The sequence below is a fragment of the Cricetulus griseus genome, chromosome 2 (genome assembly GCF_003668045.3).
Source record: "Cricetulus griseus strain 17A/GY chromosome 2, alternate assembly CriGri-PICRH-1.0, whole genome shotgun sequence".
In the NCBI taxonomy this organism is placed as follows: Eukaryota; Metazoa; Chordata; class Mammalia; order Rodentia; family Cricetidae; genus Cricetulus; species Cricetulus griseus.
This window is the reverse complement of record NC_048595.1, coordinates 298,924,363-298,943,699: the sequence shown is the minus strand read 5'-3', so window position 1 is coordinate 298,943,699 and position 19,337 is coordinate 298,924,363. Positions and strand designations below refer to the sequence as shown.

General features: G+C 39.4%; 2 protein-coding genes across 11 annotated transcripts in view; both read right to left on the bottom strand.

Moving 5' to 3' along the window:
- LOC100752273 (cotranscriptional regulator FAM172A) overlaps positions 1 to 19,337 on the bottom strand; it is a 384,532-nt gene that overhangs the window by 124,001 nt on the left and 241,194 nt on the right. The gene's annotated exons all lie outside the window — the stretch shown is intronic.
- Pou5f2 (POU domain class 5, transcription factor 2) lies at positions 1,126 to 14,395 on the bottom strand. The gene has a single exon (XM_035440475.1). It carries the CDS (start codon positions 11,675 to 11,677, stop codon positions 10,535 to 10,537), a length of 1,143 nt encoding a protein of 380 aa, XP_035296366.1. The 5' UTR covers positions 11,678 to 14,395; the 3' UTR covers positions 1,126 to 10,534.

Genomic DNA, 19,337 nt, shown 5'->3' with positions numbered 1-19,337 from the left:
CAATAGGTCTGGGTTACCTCAGGGTAATTTTTTTTTTTTTAGTTCCATCCTTTTGCCTTCAAATTTCCTGGTGTCCTTGCTTTTAACAACTAAGTAATATTCCATTGTGTAAATATACCACATTTTCCTTATCAATTCCTCAGTAGAGGGACATCTAGTTTGTTTCCAGGTTCTGGCTATTCCAAATAAAGCTGCTACAAATTTAGTTGAGCAAGTGTCCTTGTTATATGATTCAGCATCCTTTGGATATATGACCAAGAAAGGTATAGCTGGGTCTTGTGATAGGTTGGTACCCAGTTTTCTGAGGAACTGCCACACTGACTTCCATAGTGGTTGTACAAGTTGCACTCCCACCAGCAATGGTGGAGTGTTCCCCTTGCTCTACATCCTCTCCAGAATGAGCTGTTACTTGTACTTATTTATTTATTTATTTATTTATTTATTTATTTATTTAATCTTAGCCATTCTGACAGGTTTAAGAGGGAATCTCAAAGTCATTTTGAATTGTATTTCCCTAATGGCTAAGGATGTTATTAAGTGTTTCCCCACCATTTGAGATTCTTCTCTTGAGAATTCTCTATTTAGATCTGCACCTCATTTTTTAATTGGATTGTCCTATTGACTGTATCCTTTGCTTACATAAACTTCTCAGTTTCAGGAGGTCCCATTTGTTAATTGTTGATCTTAGTGCCTGTGGTGTTGTTGCTCTGTTCAGGAAGCTGTCTCCTGTGCCAATACATTCGAGATTACTTCCCACTTTCTCCTCTAGCAGTTTCAGTGTATCTGGAATTAGGCTAAGGTCTTTGACCCACTTGGACTTGAGTTTTGTGCAAGGCTATAGATACGGATCAAGTGCATTTTTCTAATATGCCAACATCCATTTAGAACAGCACCATTTATTTGTTTAAGATGCTTTCTTTTTTCCATTGCATAATTTTGGCCTCTTTGTCAAAAAGTCAGGTAACCGTAGGTGTGTGGGTTTACATCTGGGTCTGTGTTTCGATTCCATTGATCCATATTTCTGTTTTTATGCAAATACCATGCAGTTTTATTATTATAGTTCTATAGTAGGACTTGAAATCAGGGATGATGATACCTCTGGAACTTCTTTTATTGTACAGGATTGTTTTAGCTAGTTTGGGTTTTTTATTTTTCCATATGAAGTTGAGTGTTGTTTTTTCAAGAGCTGTAAAGAATTGTGCTGAAATATGGGTGGGGACTGCATTGAATCTTTAGGTTGATCTTGGTAAGACATCCATTTTTACTATGTTAGTTCTACCAATCCATGAGCATGGGAGATCTTTTGATCTTCTGATATTTTCTTCAAAGACTTGAAGTTCTTGTCATACAGGTCTTTCACTTGCTTGGTTAGAGTTACACCGAGATATTTTATATTATTTGAGGCTATTGTAAAGAGTGTTAATTTTCTGATTTCTTTCTCAGCCCATTTATTGTTTGTATATAGGAAGCCCCAGAGTTCTTAGTTCAGACATTTTCAGATTTCCAAAGAAGAGACAATGGGTATAGCCAAGTTGTACAGGGTATGTTTAGTATGTGCAAAACTCTGGATTTGATTCCCAGGAAATCCCTCCTATACACACACACACACACACACACATACACACACACACACACACACACACCTTCCCGAGAAGCTAGCCATAGAATAGTGATATTATCTAGTTAAGTGTCAAGAAATAAAATAGTTCTGAAACAGTGTGATTCTATATTTAAGGAGTTTTCTTTTTTTATCATGTTTTTATCTCCTATTTAATTCCTTTGTAGGGAACAACTGTCTTCTGTCCAACTATCCTCTTATATGTATTTCCCAATACAAACTTAAATTTTCCCTGGAAGTGGTTGAATTGTGGTTCCTTCCAATTTATATTCGAAACTTTCATATCTTAAATATGATCTCACTTGAAGATGAAGTCTTTATAGAGGTGGTAAATTTAAAGGAAGTCATTAGGGTAGACCAGGCACAAAGCATATCAGTATGATTAGTGCCTTTATATAGTAGGAAATTGTGGGCAAAGATATGCATAGAAGGAAGATGTCCCAGGAGTCACAGAGAAGTGACTTCATGCAAGGAAATAGGGGAAGACACCCTTGCTTTACTGCTTGTCAAAGAACCAGTCCCTCGTACACATTCAGTTTAGACTTTCAGTCTCCAGGGACAATAGCTTCTGGCTTAAGCCACCTACTATGAGGTACCTTGACAGCTCTAGCAAGCTGGAATAGCAGATCTTAGAAAAGCCTGAGAGTGTGTGGTTATTTTTCTTAGTACAATTTCTTGTTATTGTAAAAAAAATACCTGAGATAATAAATTCATGAGGAGAAAGGTTGATCTGGGCTTATTCATTTGAAGAGTTCAGTCCATAGTTAGTCAGTCCTGCTTGCTTGTGGCTTTAGGTGAAGCAGCACGTAGTGGCAGGGGCATGTGGTATAGCAAAGGTATTCCTCTCATGTCCAGACTGCAAAAAGATGAGGGGGATGGCCAGGTCCCATTATCCCTTCAAGGGTATGCCCCAAATAAATGGAAAGCCCTCCTATTATGTTGCACTTCCTAAAGGCACCACCATCTCCCAGCCATCAAGGTGGAGACCAAAACTTTACTATGCAGACTTTGGAGGACATCTGGACTTTTCTCCATCTACATGATAACAACATTCAATGAAGAGACTTCATCAACAATGGGAGGATCAAGCTTGTATTTGGGAGGAGGAAACCAGAAACAGCTGATCAAGAAGACAAGTGTCTGCAGCTCACAGTCTGAGGAGAGTGTCACCTGTTCTGCCCCCACCTGCATTCTTCATCACTAGTCTCTGATATCAATCCTAGGTATGTTGCTTTGTTTTTACTTGTGCATATTATGTACTTATAGACTAGAAACAAGAGACATAATTTATTTAAACTATATAATGCTATAAGGTTTTCTGAAAGGTTCAGTCTGACTCCTTCAAGTGAAAACATTATCATTTGTCCCATCACCTAGTTGTCAACTAAGGAAATCTATAAATCTCCCTCTCTTACCCTCTCCCCTTTTGAGACAGTCTCACTTTGCAGTACTGGCTGGCCTGGAACTCAATATGCAGTTCAGGCTGGCTTTGAACAGAGTTCTGCATGCCTCACCCTCCTTAATTCAGGGATTAAAGGCCTGTGCCATCACATTCAGCTTTATACTGGTATTTCAGCCATTATGACCAACAATGAAATTCTCCATTATGAAAGCTTTCTGGCAACTGAGACTAACGCCTGTACTCTCTATGCTCTCTTACTTAGTCTGGGCTGCCAGTTGTTAAATGCTTTCAAGTTTACAGAGATGTGGAAGAATGATTTTTGTGAGCTATAAGCAAAGCATAGATAAACTATGAGAGCAACACCATGAAGAAACAATTATTGAGTGCTAAGAGAGATGGATTTCCTGAATATTTATTTCAACAGTACCCAGATTTATTCTTACCGTTTTTTATCCTGTTTATTAATAGATGCAAACTAAGGCTCTTGAATGAAGTAACTTGTTTAAAGTAACAGGTTCAGTAGGTTATTGAACCTACATTGAAACCCAGAAACAAATTCTTATACATTTATGGTGTATATGTATGCATACACCATGTAATAAATCATCTATTGTGTGACTATGTACACACATCTCAATTTAGTTTAAATTTTAGCTTATTTATGGGAGGAATGGGATCTCCAAAAAATTTGTATGCTGAGGTATTAATCCCAAATTATGACTATGTTCAGAGATAGGCTTTTTAAATACAGTCAATTAAAAGATATCATTAGAGTAGCTAAACAAGTGAGACTCACAGCCTCATACAAAGATGAAGATAATAAAGATGCCAAGGAGACAAACCTGGAATAGATCTTCTCTCAGTGCTCCCAGAAAGAACTAAATAACCATGCCACACCTAGATCTCACATCCACACTCTAGAACACTATGGAAACAGATTTCTGATGTTTAAGCCAGTTAATACAGGGTATTTTGTTTGACAGCCTTATACAACATCATACCAACACAGATTTGCTTTCACCTAAAAAGATTTATATTAGGATTTTAAATTGGATTCAGTAGATTATAAAATAATAAAAGAACAAGACATGAAGTTGAGAACAGAATGTGTTGGAGACTTGGGAGTGGGAACACGGGTGCAGATGATAAAAATGATGGTATACCTGTATGAAGACCTCAAAGAATAAATAAAAAATATTACAGAGAAACAAAAGTACTCAAATAGTTTGTATGACCACAATAAAAACAACAGAGGGCAACTGTCTTTGAGCACCTCTCATTCTCTTAACCATTATGACTAAGCCTCTAAAAGTATCTTTAATAAAACCTCCAAATCTGTTACATAAAGAAGATTTTACTCTACTCAATCAGTAGGAGTTTTAAATTTGTCCATTATCATATATTCTAAAACAATAAATCAAATAAGTTTGTCATAATACTGCTCTGACAACTGTATCCAATACTAGGAAAGGTCCTACTATATATATGCTAAAAGAGAAAAGAGGACTAATTGGGAAACTATAGTCATTCCCTTGCAGAAGGAAGGCCAAACAAGCTGTACAGTTTTAGAAAGAATGAATTTGAAATGTAGTGACTTTATCAGAAGGCCCCAATTTTTCCAGTTTCAACTTTAGCATACTGGCAGTGGAGGGGGGAATAGTAGTAAGTAAAATCAGTTTTACTTGTCATTTTGTTGGAAGTTTGGAGGAGGGAAGCCTAAGATGTTCAAGTTCAAGCCAAAGCAGCTAATTCTACACAGAATTCACAGCAGGTCTTCTACTTGTAGAGAGGCCAACAACCTTCAGCAGTCATTCACAGAGCCTCTCCCTGGGCTTCCTGTAGTGCTGTTCCTCTCTGATGTCACCAGGGCTTGATTTAAGGATTCTACTGAGTGTCAGGATGGTTTCAACTGGATGGAGATATAATCACACAAACTGACCTTGCCTTTCAACTTACAAATCCATAGCTCTCATTTGTATTTTTTTTTTTTTTTGGTTACTTTAAAAATGACAACCATGGAAGGTTCTGTGTTGAAAGTGGAGTTTTGCATTTTTGAATACTTTTTAAAATTGAAAATAAACATGCTGAAACACAGGCATGATATGGGTTATATTATACTCAAAATACAGGTTAACTATACAAGGTATATAAATACACAGATAGTAATTATAAATTACCATGGTGTATAAGAAAACAAACATATGGCAGGTGTCTGGACTTCCTAAGCAACACCACACTCTTGAATTAATGGGCATTTTTCTTTAACATCCCTAAAATCTTAATTTGTAGCAATGTCTTCTAACCCCTAATATACTAGATATATGAGTATGTGTATATAGGGATATGCATATGGCCTAGTGCTCTTGTTTAGAGAAATGTCTTTTATGGTAATAACAAATGCAAGAAAAATTGAAAAGACACATTTATTATTTTAAGAAGTATTTTATAAAAAAGGAAGTACTTTATAATGAGAAATGATTATTTTACAGAAAAGATGACTTGGATAAAGGTATACTCCAGATTGCTAAATTTTATACAGGTTTTCTTCAAATTGTTGGGAGATGAATATACATATATTCATTCATATATGTAACCCACCAAATAAACAGACTGGAAGACAAAAATCACGCAATCATCTACATTTCTTCATAGTAAAAGTCCTGGAGAGACTAGGGATACAAGAGATATACCTCAAAATAATAAAGGAAATACACAGCAAACCCACAGTTGATAGCAACCCAAACGAGGAAAAACTCAAAGTATTTCCACAAAAATGAGGAAAAAGACAAGGATCTCCACTCTCTCCATAGCTACTATCAGAGGAGAAAGTTAAACACCAAAATAGCTTTGTTTCAATTCAAGGCCCATTCAATGGGATGGAATCCATGCCACACACTCTTTTGGTGGTCGAGAACCTGAGACTATATGGGCCACGGACCTGGGGGAAAACCAAATGCTACTGTTCTGCTAAGAGAACATAACTATTAATTCTATTATAGTCATAGATCAGTGTCTTGCTCAGCCACCATCAGAGAAACTTCCTCTTGTAGTAGATAACTGGACATGTGTGGAGAGTAAGAACTTGGAACACACAGTCCTAAATGGGATGTCTCTACCATTTCCCAATGTTCCCTTGGTGCTTAGGGAACATTGCAGATGGGAAGGTGGACAGACAGTAGTATCCATAGAGATGCAAGACACCAAGGAAACAAGGTCTTTCAGAAACAACAGGACTACAAACAGAAAAACTCACAGATTGTGTCAGCATGCACAGGGATAGCACAGGTCCAAGGCAGAAGTGGACACGAGCCACCATCCCTGAACTGTAAGCTATCTCCAATTGACAACTGATGTCAAAGGAAAAGGAAAAGTTAGTTTTCCCCAATGGAGTCTCATGGGGTACACAAACCACACTCAAGAGCAGGCCCTATGCTCATCAGCAGATGGCCAACATAAAACGAACTCAATGGTATTTCTGGAGGTTTTCTGTCTTATAATGCTTTATCTGGGTATTTCTTTAACCTTACCTTTTGCTTATATATTATGGTTTCCAATTTTGTGTTTTTGTGGGATTTCTGTATGAGCAAATGTGTGTGTCTCTGTGTCTGTATACACTTTCTGTGCATTTTTCTCTTTTTATTTTTCTGCTTGCTTATTCTGTACTATTCTATCATTTTTTCTTGTTGTTGCCTATTTGATTTTTAATGAAAGGGTATGAATTTAGGTGGGTAGAGAGTCTCTGGGAGGAGTTGTAGGTGAGAAACCATGATCAGAATATATTTTATAAAAATCCATTTTCAATTAAAAAGAGAGAAGTAACATTTCTCAGGGTTGAGTGTGATGGGATAAGAGTATAATCCTAGTTCAAAGTTAACCTAGGCTATATAGTGAGATCTGTGTCAAAATAACAAATACACTATTATAATACTTACTCTTATCTATGAATTTTTTTTTACCTATGCAGACATGTACCTTCTCACAAATATTCTTACATGTTAAAATTATGGGTCACAGAAAAATTAAAAGGTTTTCATGTGAATTATCTGACAGCCTTTTATGACAGTGGCACCAATTTGCATTCCAATGAACCCAGGAGTCCAATTTGTATTTTTGTGATTTTTTCCTCCATCATACTGTATAAACTAATGTAATTTCACAATATCTTGTATATTTAACCAGGCCACCATATCAAATTAAAGACTTTTGTGTATTAAAATGACAATATGAAGAGTACAAGAACAATCCAGATAATGAAAGAAAATGTTTGCAAATTATATATCGAATAAAGGTTTTAACATCTATAATATGTAAAGAAAGACATACTAATTTAAAAATGGGCAAAATAATCAAATCAACATTTCTCTAAAGAAGAGAAAAAACAAATGGACAATTAGCATATGAAAAGAAGCTCAATATCATTTGTGAAATATCATTCATTGGAGAAATGCTAATATAAACCACAATGAACTATCACTTCACATCTACTAAGATGAATCCAATGGAAAAAATAATAGGGGGATAACAAGTGTTGGCAGAAATATGAAGAAACTCAACCCTATATGTTCCTAGAGGAGATACAAAATGGCACATCTGCTGAGGAAGACCTTTGGCAGTGTCTCAAAAAGTTAATAACCCTGCAATAGCTGGCAGTTAACAGAGGCCAACATGGGGAGTGAGAGACTGGAGAATGCTGATCTCTAAATGGGACATCTATATTAAACCACTCCCAGTCTTTATGGAGGCTCAGCAGTCTTTATGGAAGAGGAGGTGTGGGGCAAGACTGTAAGAGCCAGTGGTAGTGGATGACAAGGAAATAGTGTCCTCTGGACTTCATAGCAAGGCATTTGCACATGTGAATTCACAGTGCTTGTGACAGCACGACAAGACCCATGCAAGCTCAAGGCAGAGAAATATCCCAGCATGGAGGGAGAAAGGTGGGCCGATTCCGACTCCTGAGTGATGGGCCATTGATATTCAATAGCTGCTGGGAGAAGGAGAATCAATTTTAATGACCTCAGATAGGCTGACCACACTTCAGGGCAGCCCTCCCCCATCCCCCCAACACAATTTGGGCAACCTAAACTAGACTGCGTAGGGTAAGAAAAAAACACATTGAGAGAAAACATAAAGTTGGGTAGGTAGAGAGATGGGGATGTATCAGGGAGGAGTTGGGAGCTAGGGATGAATATGAACAATACATTGAATGAAATTCTCAAAGAATTAATACAAATGTTATTAAAAGAAAATAAATAAGTTAATAGAACCACATGACTCAGCGATTCCATTTCTAGGTGTTTCCTCAAGAGAACTGAAAACAGGCATTCAATAGATTCTCTACTACAACTCTATTCAACAACATTATTCTCAGGGTAGACAGAGGTGAGAATCACCAAAGTATTGAGTGAATACTCAAATCATAGTGTATTTCTGCAGTGGAATATTGTCCAGCCATGGAAAGGAATGAATTCTGACAAATTCTGCAACATATACAAGCCTTGAAATAATCCAGACACAGGGAACAAGGAGATGAATCTACTAATATAAATATCTAGAATACACAAATTCATATAGACACATATAGAAGGAAAGGAGTGAGTGCGTAGGGCTACAGAGTTTACATTTAGAATTTTGACACAGAGGTGGAATAGGATGGCAGCATAGTTGTACATTATAATTTAGTTGTACAAACTGAATTTACAGTTAAGACAAACTTAACCAGGCATGCTAATTACTAGTGAAGTATCAGTTTCTACAAAGAGAAAGAAAATACTAACTAGAGGCATTAGGTCTGTCTGACTAGTGTGTGCTGATAAAATCAGGCATGGAATTGAGGAATGGGGGAAGGATGTGGTTTTCACTGGCTTCTTCTTTTGGCTCCACAGAGGCTCCACTCCAATAGGCACCACAAAACAGAGCAAAACAATACAAGAAAACACCATGTAAACTAAGTAGTCATTTCAAAAACACATTAGAAAAAAGAATTAATGAAAAGGACCAAAAGAAACCAGGAAAAGGCCATGAATAAAAATAAAAACCAAAGTTAACTCAGAAAACAAAGTGCAAAATAAAAGTAATTAAGGTATGATCTTTGAAAATACCCTAAATAGACAGGCAATGGTGGTGCATGCCTTTAATCCCAGCACTCAGGAGGCAGAGGCAGAAGCAGCTGGATCTCTGAGCTCGAGGCCAGCCTAGTCTACAGACTGAGTTCCAGGACAGCCAAGGCTACACAGAGAAGCCTGTTTTAAAAAAACAAAAACAAACAAAAGCCCTAGATAAATCCTTTGGAATCCTGATGAAGATTCCAGGGCAACAGAAGGAGCAAGCAGAAAAGCCTTTATCTCAGTTACACCACAGTGACGGAGTTTTATTATACCCTGTATGCAGGTTTGCAGCAGAAAATCAAAAGGCCAAGAGATTAAACTTTTTTTTTTCCAATGCTGGGGTCAAATCCAGGGCCTTTGCATGCTCTGTCCTTGAGCAACTTTACCTAGCCCCAACCAGGAAGATTAATAATTGATCAAAATGAAAGTGGAAAGCTTGAAAAAAAAATCTTTGGGGAAAAGGTTGGAAAAGGGGTTTCAGTGCCTGCTGGGAAACAGTTCTGTGGAGCCAAGTGTGGATTGCCAGACAAACAGTATCTGACCACCACTATTCAACCAACCAGGGAACTATTACAAGCCTGATCCTAAAAGAGGTCTCAGCTCAAAAAAAAGTAAAAGAGTGTTACCAAAGACCAAAGGGAGCTCTATGGATTAAGAGAGAATTTGGGAGTAACAAACAGGTTTAGGTCAGAATGACATCAATGTCAGTCAGGGTAAGCAAGAAGGCTAGGGAAGTGTATTCCTGGAGAAGTCAGAGAACTGAGCTTAGACCCTCATACCCACCCACCACACTGGCTGGCTGGAGGTGAAAAGCTGGATCGGGAAAGAGGGCTTGCAAGAAGCAAATCTCTATTTGCTGATGACATGATTCTACATCTAAAAGAGCCAAACAACTCTCCCAGAACTCTTAGATCTGATAAACACTTTGTGCAAAGTGTGTCTGAAAGGGCTTTTGTGCTACTTTCCAATTCCGTTTCCAGGTCTTTCCCCAGGAATAACTGTTATCCTGGATTTTGTGTTTGTGCAAAGTTTTGTTTGTTTTTTAATAAACACTGGTGTAGTAGTTTTCTGTGACTTGAATTTTTAATTTTATACTGTGCTTATAAAGAAATAAACTCTTTGTGATTCCTGAAACAATAAGAAACAATGGACATGTCTTTAATTAATAATAAAAAAGAAACAAAACGTTGAAGCCACAAATATATTGTAATGCCAACCCCAGGGATAAACAAAGGTAAAAACAAAATGAAGCTAGTGATATGCTTTAACTTCCCTCCCAACCTTACTGAAGGAACTCCCACCCTCTCCCGTAGATTGTTTAAATTCTTTAGGCAGAGAACTGAAGGCTAAAACCTGGGAAACAAGCCCCCTCCCCTCTATTCTCTGATCTTCCCCTGCAGGGTAGGCCCCTCAGCTTGACAGCCTGGGGAGGCCCAGAGTGGTGGCTGGGGCAGACAGAAGGGCTCCTCGCACAGGAAATGGGGGAGAGGAGTACAGGGGTGTAAGACATGACCCCCCATAGTGGGGAAAATCAAAATGGAGCCCTGGTGCCAGAGGAAAGCACACTGGTGGCCCTGGGAAGGGAGGTCCAATTGCCCCCACATTCTCTCTCCTGGAGGTATCATTGGTTGGCCAACTGCCCATCTGGTTCCGGTTAGAAAACCACACTTGGACCAGGTCCTTCTGCAGCCGGAGACGCCCAGCAATATAGCTGATTTGCTGGGGCGTGGGCTCTGGACACTGTAAAAACAGTTTCTCCAGATTGCTCCCAATGCGTCTCTCTCTGCTAGCACGTCTCCGCTTCCGGGCCTGCTGCAGGATCATCTCCATTCTGCATATGCCCAGAAGGTTCTTCTCATCTACTTCCTCTAGCCACATTTTCAGCAGGGGTCGCAGCTTCCACATGTTGGCAAGGCTGAGCTGCTGGGCCTCGAAGCGGCATATGGTCGTCTGGCTGAGAACCTTCCCAAACATAGCTCCTACAGCGAACCCCACATCGGCCTGTGAGTACCCCAGGGTCATCCTCTTCTGTCTCAGCTCCTTGGCCAGCTGCTCCATCTCTTTCTGTATGGCTGAGACATCCTCTGGCAGTGCCAAATTTGGCATGTATCTCAGGGCGATGTACGGTCCTGGGCAGGCGTCCTCAGAGGAACTCTGGGACCAGGCCCTTGCCTCACCAGCGACATAGGGTGCTATCCCGCCTCGGAATTCATAAGGTGAGGGACCCAGAGGCACTCCCCATACCTCAGGGCCTGGACAGATACCTGGTCCGATACTTGGCCGTACCATTAACCTGCCTGTGGCTACTTGGCTGCTCAACCAGGTTGGAGTGTCAACTCGCATGGGCACTGGCCCTTCTAGGCCACCACCACTATTGCCTGGGAGGGGATAGACGTTTGAAGACCTGCGCCCAGCCATGGGGTGAACAGCATCCCCAGCAAGAGTCTGGTAGGAACTGATGGCTCTCGAGGCTTCCGAACAGCCACCAGCCTCGTCCTCGAGCCCCGCCCCCCAGTGGGCGGAGACAGCAATGCAAGCAAGAGACACTGGCATCTTACAGAGTCCTTAGGGTTGAACATGGAGGCTCTTGTCTGCTGCTTTTAACACTTGGTAACAATCTGGAGCTTTCACCTCCATGCAGTCAGGTCCCTCAGTCACTAACTACCTGGATCCTATCCTTGAAGGGGACCCAAGCATTGCCTTTGAGCTCTCAGAAACTCAGGTTTCTCACATCCTCCAAACCACCATTTTGGCTTCACAAATACTAATTAGTCACCTATATTTCAGGCCTTGCTGACAGTATCTGGGCATTCATTAACTACTCCATGTCTACTATGTCAATAGTCCCTTCTGTGCATATCCTCAGTCCCTATGCTTGAAGAAATTTAGGTATACATGCTTCAATTTCTAACTAGGATCAGTTTACTGCCTCAGATTCTTGACCTACATTCACACTGTGCTACCACAGTCCACTCCTTCACTGACTTCCCATTCCATGCTTCTTCACTGAATAGATAACAAACTGTCATTTTTTTTCCCTTTCTGGAGATAGAATAGTGGGATTACATGACCAGCAGCTGGCCACTGAGAATGTTCCCTGCCCTCCGACTCATCAACACCAGACTCTTCTGTCCCTGGCCTCTTTCCCACCAGAAATACAAAGATCTTCATTTGTTTTTCTATTCATCCCCCTATCTCAGGTCCCTAACACAGGCCTGAAGTGAGAAAAAGAAAAAGAAAGAAGAAAAATCCAATAGGTTCAAAGCTTCCAAAGAGAACAAAGTCGTTTTTTGGTGGAAGACCTCAGCCTCATGCCCTTTCTTTCATTCTTTAAGCCAACTACAATGCAGCTTCATGAGGTCATACATAGCCTTCCAAGAATCAAACCCATTAGCATTGTCAAAACCCACATTCTACTAATGATCGCAGAAGTGCCTGGTGAGAATATGTATCCTTTCTGTTCCTGCTTTAAAAATGTATACGGGATTATCTGCCAGCTCTTCCCCACTTGTTTTCTGACTTCCACATCTGTATTTCTGCTGGCCCAAATTAAATTAGTTTTATGCTTCTCCTCCAGAGGGCCACTGGGCTGGCCAATGACATGATCATAGCTCAGACATCCAAGTAAAAACTTCAGAGCTGTTCTTCAACTCTCTGGTATCGACAAAGCATCAGAAGCTGGATAGCAGGCTTTTTGAAAGACCGGAACTTACTGTCTCTGCCACGCATTCTTTATTTATCTAATATAGACCACAAGATCTCTCGAAGGCACTACAATAATAACTAGCTTAAAAGTCACTTTCTTCTGCTTTTCTTTCAGGTTCATCGTTCATACTGCTTTTATAGATAAATTTCTAAAAGCAAAACCAAATCAATCCAAATCTGAAACAACCAAAGAAAACCTAATGACACCCCTTTACTCTTCAAACATCTCCAAAGCCAGCCTATTTTCTCTAGGCTGACAATGAGGGCTGTTCACAGAACTTTATACAACTTGGTCCATTCATCATATCCTCTTCCCAATCTTACCTCATGGTCAAGAAGAAAACCTGCTGTTTTTCCCAAAGATCATCTGCACCCTATGTGCCCATGTTCATGTTGATCCTCCCACCCGAGAAAATCTTCCTGCTTCTTAGTCTCATCACTTCTTAGGAGTGATGGGGAAAGTCCTTCTATGTATGTTTATCTTATTGGTTGTTGAATAAAGTGGCCAATAGGAAAGCAAGTTAGGCGGGACTATGAGTCAGGAGGATTCTGGACTGTAGTAAAGAGAAGTCTTGTGATCCAGACAGGAAGTGACATAGCAGGCAGACTCAGAATATAAGTAGGGACAAGCAGGAAATTGCTCTCTTCCTCCTCCTCCCTTCTCTGTGGATCCTGGAAAGAGGGCGAGTTCCAGCAGTGTCCTCAATCAGATAGAAATCCTAGTCATCGGCCAGCAGCATTGTAACTAATATAAGTCTCTGTGTGTTATTTCAGGCGCCCACATGGCAGCGGGGCTCGGGCAGCTTTCTGGAAAGATTTATCATTACATAGGCGTCTGCTCAGATAGTCTCACTAGAAAAGAATATCCCTGATAACTCTCTGCAAACAGAGAGTATAGCCCCTGCTACTCTGCTTTCCCCTCTCTTCTATTTTTATTCTGGCCTTAGCATATTCTGCTATCTAGTAAGCATTTGTCTATGTGTCCACTGTACGTTTCTTTACTACTGTTTCTACAGTGTCTACTATACACAGTATCTGGCACACACAAGATGATCAGTGAATCAAAGAAGTGTGCTGCACTTCCTGTTAACTCTAACACTCAGGTTTGACAGCCCCTCATGGAGATCCTTCCCCAGGCAGAAAAGAGGTTACTTTGGTAGTACTCCTCTCATAGTTCATCAGGGTTTACTTCACTATTGGAGTAGACAACAACAATTCTTTTATGTCTCCATCTCTTTGATTTAAGGACATTCATGGAGGTTTCAGTCTAGAACATAAGAGAAACCTGACTAATATAATGCACAGTAAACTTTTGCTGAATGGCAACGTTTATGGTGCTGATCATGAAGTAATGCCAATGTATCAATAAGAAGCTTGACCTCATGATGCTCTCATCTATTCCTCTCTTATATTACAGTAAGGGACTTGCCATACAACTCTCTCAAGATGAGGGGAGCACTTTGAGACTTAATCAGACTAAAAACTACAGAAAATAAATTGTAGATGTGGTGGCTTAAAAGAAAATGGCCCCCAAAGGGAGTAGCATTATTAGGAGATATGGCTTTGTTGGGGTGGGTGAAGCCTTGTTGGAGAAAGTGTGTCACTATGGAGGTGGGCTTTGAAGTCTCCTATATGCTCAGGCTATACCCAGTGTCTCAGACCACTTTTTGTTGCCTGTGAGTCAAGATGTGATGTAGGGTACTCAGCTCCTTCTCCAGCACCATCTGTCTGGATGCCCCTATGTTGCACCATGATGATAATGGTCTAAACATTTGAAAATGTAAGCCACCTAAATTGAATGTTTTTTGTTTTTTATTTATAAGATTTTTTTTTTTTGTGGTCTTGGTGTCTCGTTACAACAATGGAAACCTTACCTAAGACAGCCGGTATGACCTTGAATTTGTGAATCAGAAAATCACTTGCTATATCTGCAGAATGAGTATCTGATTCATTTGAAGTTTATCAGTTTCTGCTAGGATAAGTCTGGGCTAAGGGTCAAATGCTTGTCTCAGTCACTGCTGGCTTCACAGCATCAACAGTACAAAGAAAAGAGATGTTTATTTATTCGTTTATTTTTGTGGTGCCAGGAGAAGAAGTGTCAACTTACTATTAAACAAGTGAGCCTGCATAGCATCAATGATGAAAAGACTTCCAGTTTGCTTGAAGTGGATGACAGTCTCTGAACTCCACCTTACAATGTCCAGAATTTTACCAAGGAAGAGTTGTGCTGATATCTATTCTTTCCATGTATACATGCATTCCCCTTCCCCCCAATTCACAAAGAAACCAGTGTCTGATAAGGTGTATCAAAAGAGAGATAAAGGGGAGACAGCACAATTATACATTAAGGTTTGCATAGAAAAAAAAAAAACACTTCACTTGTACAAGAGAATCAGAGAGAAAAGATTCATTAGGTGTTTAAAAACAATAGTTGAATAGAAACAGTTTAGTGAATTGGGAAAAAAAGATGAGTTCAAATGAATTTGAACTAAGCTTTAATGTATTAAATGAGTTAAAACAAAGTACCTAATAATAATAAATTTGCAAGTGAGGCTATAGTAACTTGATGAGTTGTAAAATTAATTTGGGTGTTACTCAGTTGGATCTCATTTGCCAATGTGCATATCTCTTGGTTTGTGCATATGAGGGTGGGGGCACTACAAAGTGGTATCTCTTTAAAAGTATATTTAATGCATGACGGAGAGAGTATGATCAGAGGAAACAGGAAGTAGTGTATTTGGTTGCCAAAATAGAGATCAGAGGTAGCAACTATGGGAATACCCAAGACAATCAGCACTGCTTGGACCAAAGAGTTTTGGAGGCTAAATTCAGTGCATGACATGGGCTCAGAGAAGTAAATGAGAAATGAGACAGATTCCTGTTTAAGCTGGATAAACCTAAAGGTGCTTGGGGAATTATTTTTGGAGATTTAAAATTAACTGGCTTTGGTACTATCGCCTCTACAAGTGAATGTCCTTGAAATCTTGTCAAGAAACTTTATGAACGGAAGCAGGCAGAACAGGGGCGTCCAAGCATTCTTTTGAGAATGAAGTCTAATTTAGGTGGCATGAAATATAATAACGACTACAGAATTCAAGAGGTAGAAAGAATTTGCATAAGTCTGCACTTTAAAGCTTCTTTTAACATTTGCCTTGATGAAGCTTTAGTCAGAACTCTAGCCGTTGGAAAGCTGAGGCAGCAGGATTACGAGTTCAAAGTCAACCTGGACTATGCAGTAAGACTCCATCAAATAACATATATACTAAATCACCACACTAAACAATCTAACAAGCAAAGATGCATATAGAAATACATGAACATAAGCCCACAAGATATGAAAAGATGTGTTTGTGTGAGTTATGCATTAGTTTATTAATGCTGTAATCCATAACTTTTACCACATAGTAGCTTAAACTAAAATACATTTACTCCTCTCTCAAGCTCAGAAGGTATACTAATTTCCTAATGTGGCAGAGTATTACTTAATAAGAGTACTATTCATAAAATTCTTTCCACAGTGTTTTATAAATTAAGCCATTCTGTGTGTGCTATATGTGTGTGCATGAGCTCCTGTTTGTGTGTATGTGTGCATATATGTGTGTTCTTTGTCTACTTATGTATGTGGAGTTCAGAGGTCAATGTTATTTGTCTTTCTAAACTGCTTGCACTTTATTTTTTTGAGACAGGGTTTCTCATCTGGCCTTGAGTTTACCAATAAGGCTAGGCTAGCTGGCAGGTGATCAAGCTCTAGGAATCTGCCTGTCCCCGTGCCCTCATTGCTAGGATTACAGAGGTACTGCCATGCCCAGCTTCTATGTGGGTATTTACTTGTCTGACAACCATTTTACCAACTGAGCTACTTCTCAAGCCTGAGAAACTGAAATCATACAAAACAATTTGATTCAGTTAGGATTATGCCATATGGTTATCCAAACTTCTCTATACTAGCTGGTGTATGTTTGCTCCACTCACCTGCACAACATTTGAATAGTGGGCTGAGTCATGTACAGCTGAAGGAGCTATTAGCAGAGACTGCGGACATAAATACTAGTGCAGAGTCTCAAAGTCTCTTTCAACATCCATTTTCACACATACAAACTTAAGTCACTGATCAAATTATCTCTCAAAGTCTATAAATAGAAGTAATTTCCCTTTGGAAAGAATATTTTAAGAAATGTGATGAAATAAAAACTAAAAATTATATTCCCTCTTTTAACATGTTGATAGCCAACTTTGAATATCTTAGGATTTTATAAGTAGAAAATATTTGTACTATGTATAGTGACTAATGTTCACTTGGGATTTTCATTTTAGTATCAAGTATTATTATCAAGTATTATTGATTTTAGGTGTTCTGAATCACCCCTAGAAAGTGATGCTGTTTCTCCAAAGCAGCTTATTTTGGGAGTACTTTTTCCAGATTGATCACCCATGACTTGCTATTTGTCTCTCACCAGGCAGTGAAGCAGGATGAGAAAGAAAAACTTAAAGAAAGAGATATGGGACTGTGAGAAACACAGGTCACAGTCCGAGATAAATGGAAGGCATGTGGACCCAGGAAAATCACAGAGAATGGGCAGAGAACACAGGGATGTAGGCTAGGGGCAATGGGGTTTTATGGGCTGGGAGGACTAAGAAATTCTGGGTGGGGAGACTGGAAAACCAGGGCCAATTTAACTACGGTGATCAAAATCAGAGGGTAGCAAACCTGACTTATACAGGTGACAAACATATTTAGATAGGTTTCTTAAGCTTATTCTCTTCAATGATTCAGCTTCTAGTTATTTCTAATGAATGATTCATTGGAAACAGAATTCTTGGGGGTCACTCAGAACACTCATACCTTACATTCACTGTAATTATAATGTAGCTTAAGCAATGAACAGGGAGATGAACTGATAAGTCAAAGCCACAAGGCCAGTTCCACAGCAATAACGGCCTGGAAAGTACTGTGAGCTCACCGAGATGTCACTTACAGATTAGAATATACCCTTCGAATGGAAGGAGGAGTGCTGAAATGCTTCATCCCTGTACACAGTCAAAACCGATACAGTGTCACATATGCTAATATATTTTGAATTTTATGATGAGTACAAGACACAGTATAGATTTTCAATTACCCAATTAAATACAGATGTACCTAAAAACTTAATAGACAATTTGAGTACACATTTTACATGATACCACTTTTCGGACACAATTACTGTTGATTTTTCCCGATATCTTTAGAAGGGAAGTGGTTATTTACTAACAAAAAAGAGATGAACTCTAGAGTGTCATTTCCTCAAGACATATTTCTAGCAATATAGTGAAGTGAATATGTAGCAAATATTCAGTACAAACAGTTATTATGATCTATTGGAGTAAAGAAAAATTAGGGTTAGAGTAGCAGGTTGTCACCAATTCAATTCACCTAGTAATTGCTAACATTCTACTTTGTTCATGTATCTTGGCAGTTAGGCACATTTCATCAATGGTCCACTTCTCCTTATAAGTTAAGAAGGGCTCATCTCAATGCAGCAGTTTTCTACAATTTTTAGTCCACAAGATAGCCATTTACACTTTTGTCTTTTCCTCCTTTTTACATTATATGATTAGCTTTCTGTCAGTATTCTGAATGGACTGAAATGCTAAAGAAAAGCCTGTGAAAACCACTGTAGGTGGGATAAAGGTTTTGGGGAATATATGCCAACATGTTGTAAGCAGAGAAGGCTCTCTCCCAGGTGCCGGCACAACATCTACAAGCATGTTGGAGTCCAATCCTTAAGGTCAAGTAGCAGGATCTGCTCAACTCTGGATGTTATTGACTTTGTGATCAGAGTATAGGCTGCTTCAGCAACAGTGGCCAAACTGTAATAACTTTTTGGTAACCATGACCTATGACTGCCATGAATTTCAGAAAACTGGTAAAGCAGGTCTGAGAGGAAAAGTTCATATTTTCTAGGACTCAGAAGAAAAGATAACTGAGAGCCTTAATGTCTTGGAAAGGATCTATGAATAAGCAAGCACCCCTGTGGCAGTGGGAGGGAGGGCAGGAGTAACAGGAACGCCAGTCACCTTTATGGCCAACCATTAAACATTCATCTTTTCTCTTTTACACACAGGCAGTTAGGCCCTCTCTTCCTGCTTTATACTTTCTCCTACTACTAAAGAAAGCTACATAATTTCCATCTTCCTCATGAGAAAGGCAGTTCTGGGTGATGCCTTTATCTGTTCTGATCCAGCAAAGGATCCCTAGGACTAGAGGCAGGGCCTAGTGCATAGCCTGTACTGGCTGAATGAACAAATACACAAGGACCATATGAACACGCTGAGAGGAGCCTTGGAGAGGGTTGAAAGCACACCAGCATTTATCCCAACTACAGCCTCAGGTAGAACTAAGTATGACAAAGAGAATCTGGTCAGTATCGTGCCAGCAAAAGCTAGCTGTACCAGACTTGTAAGTCAGAAGTAAACAAGGCTTGAGAAAATCGTCTCTTCCAAACATTGACTGCTTCCTGCCATCTTA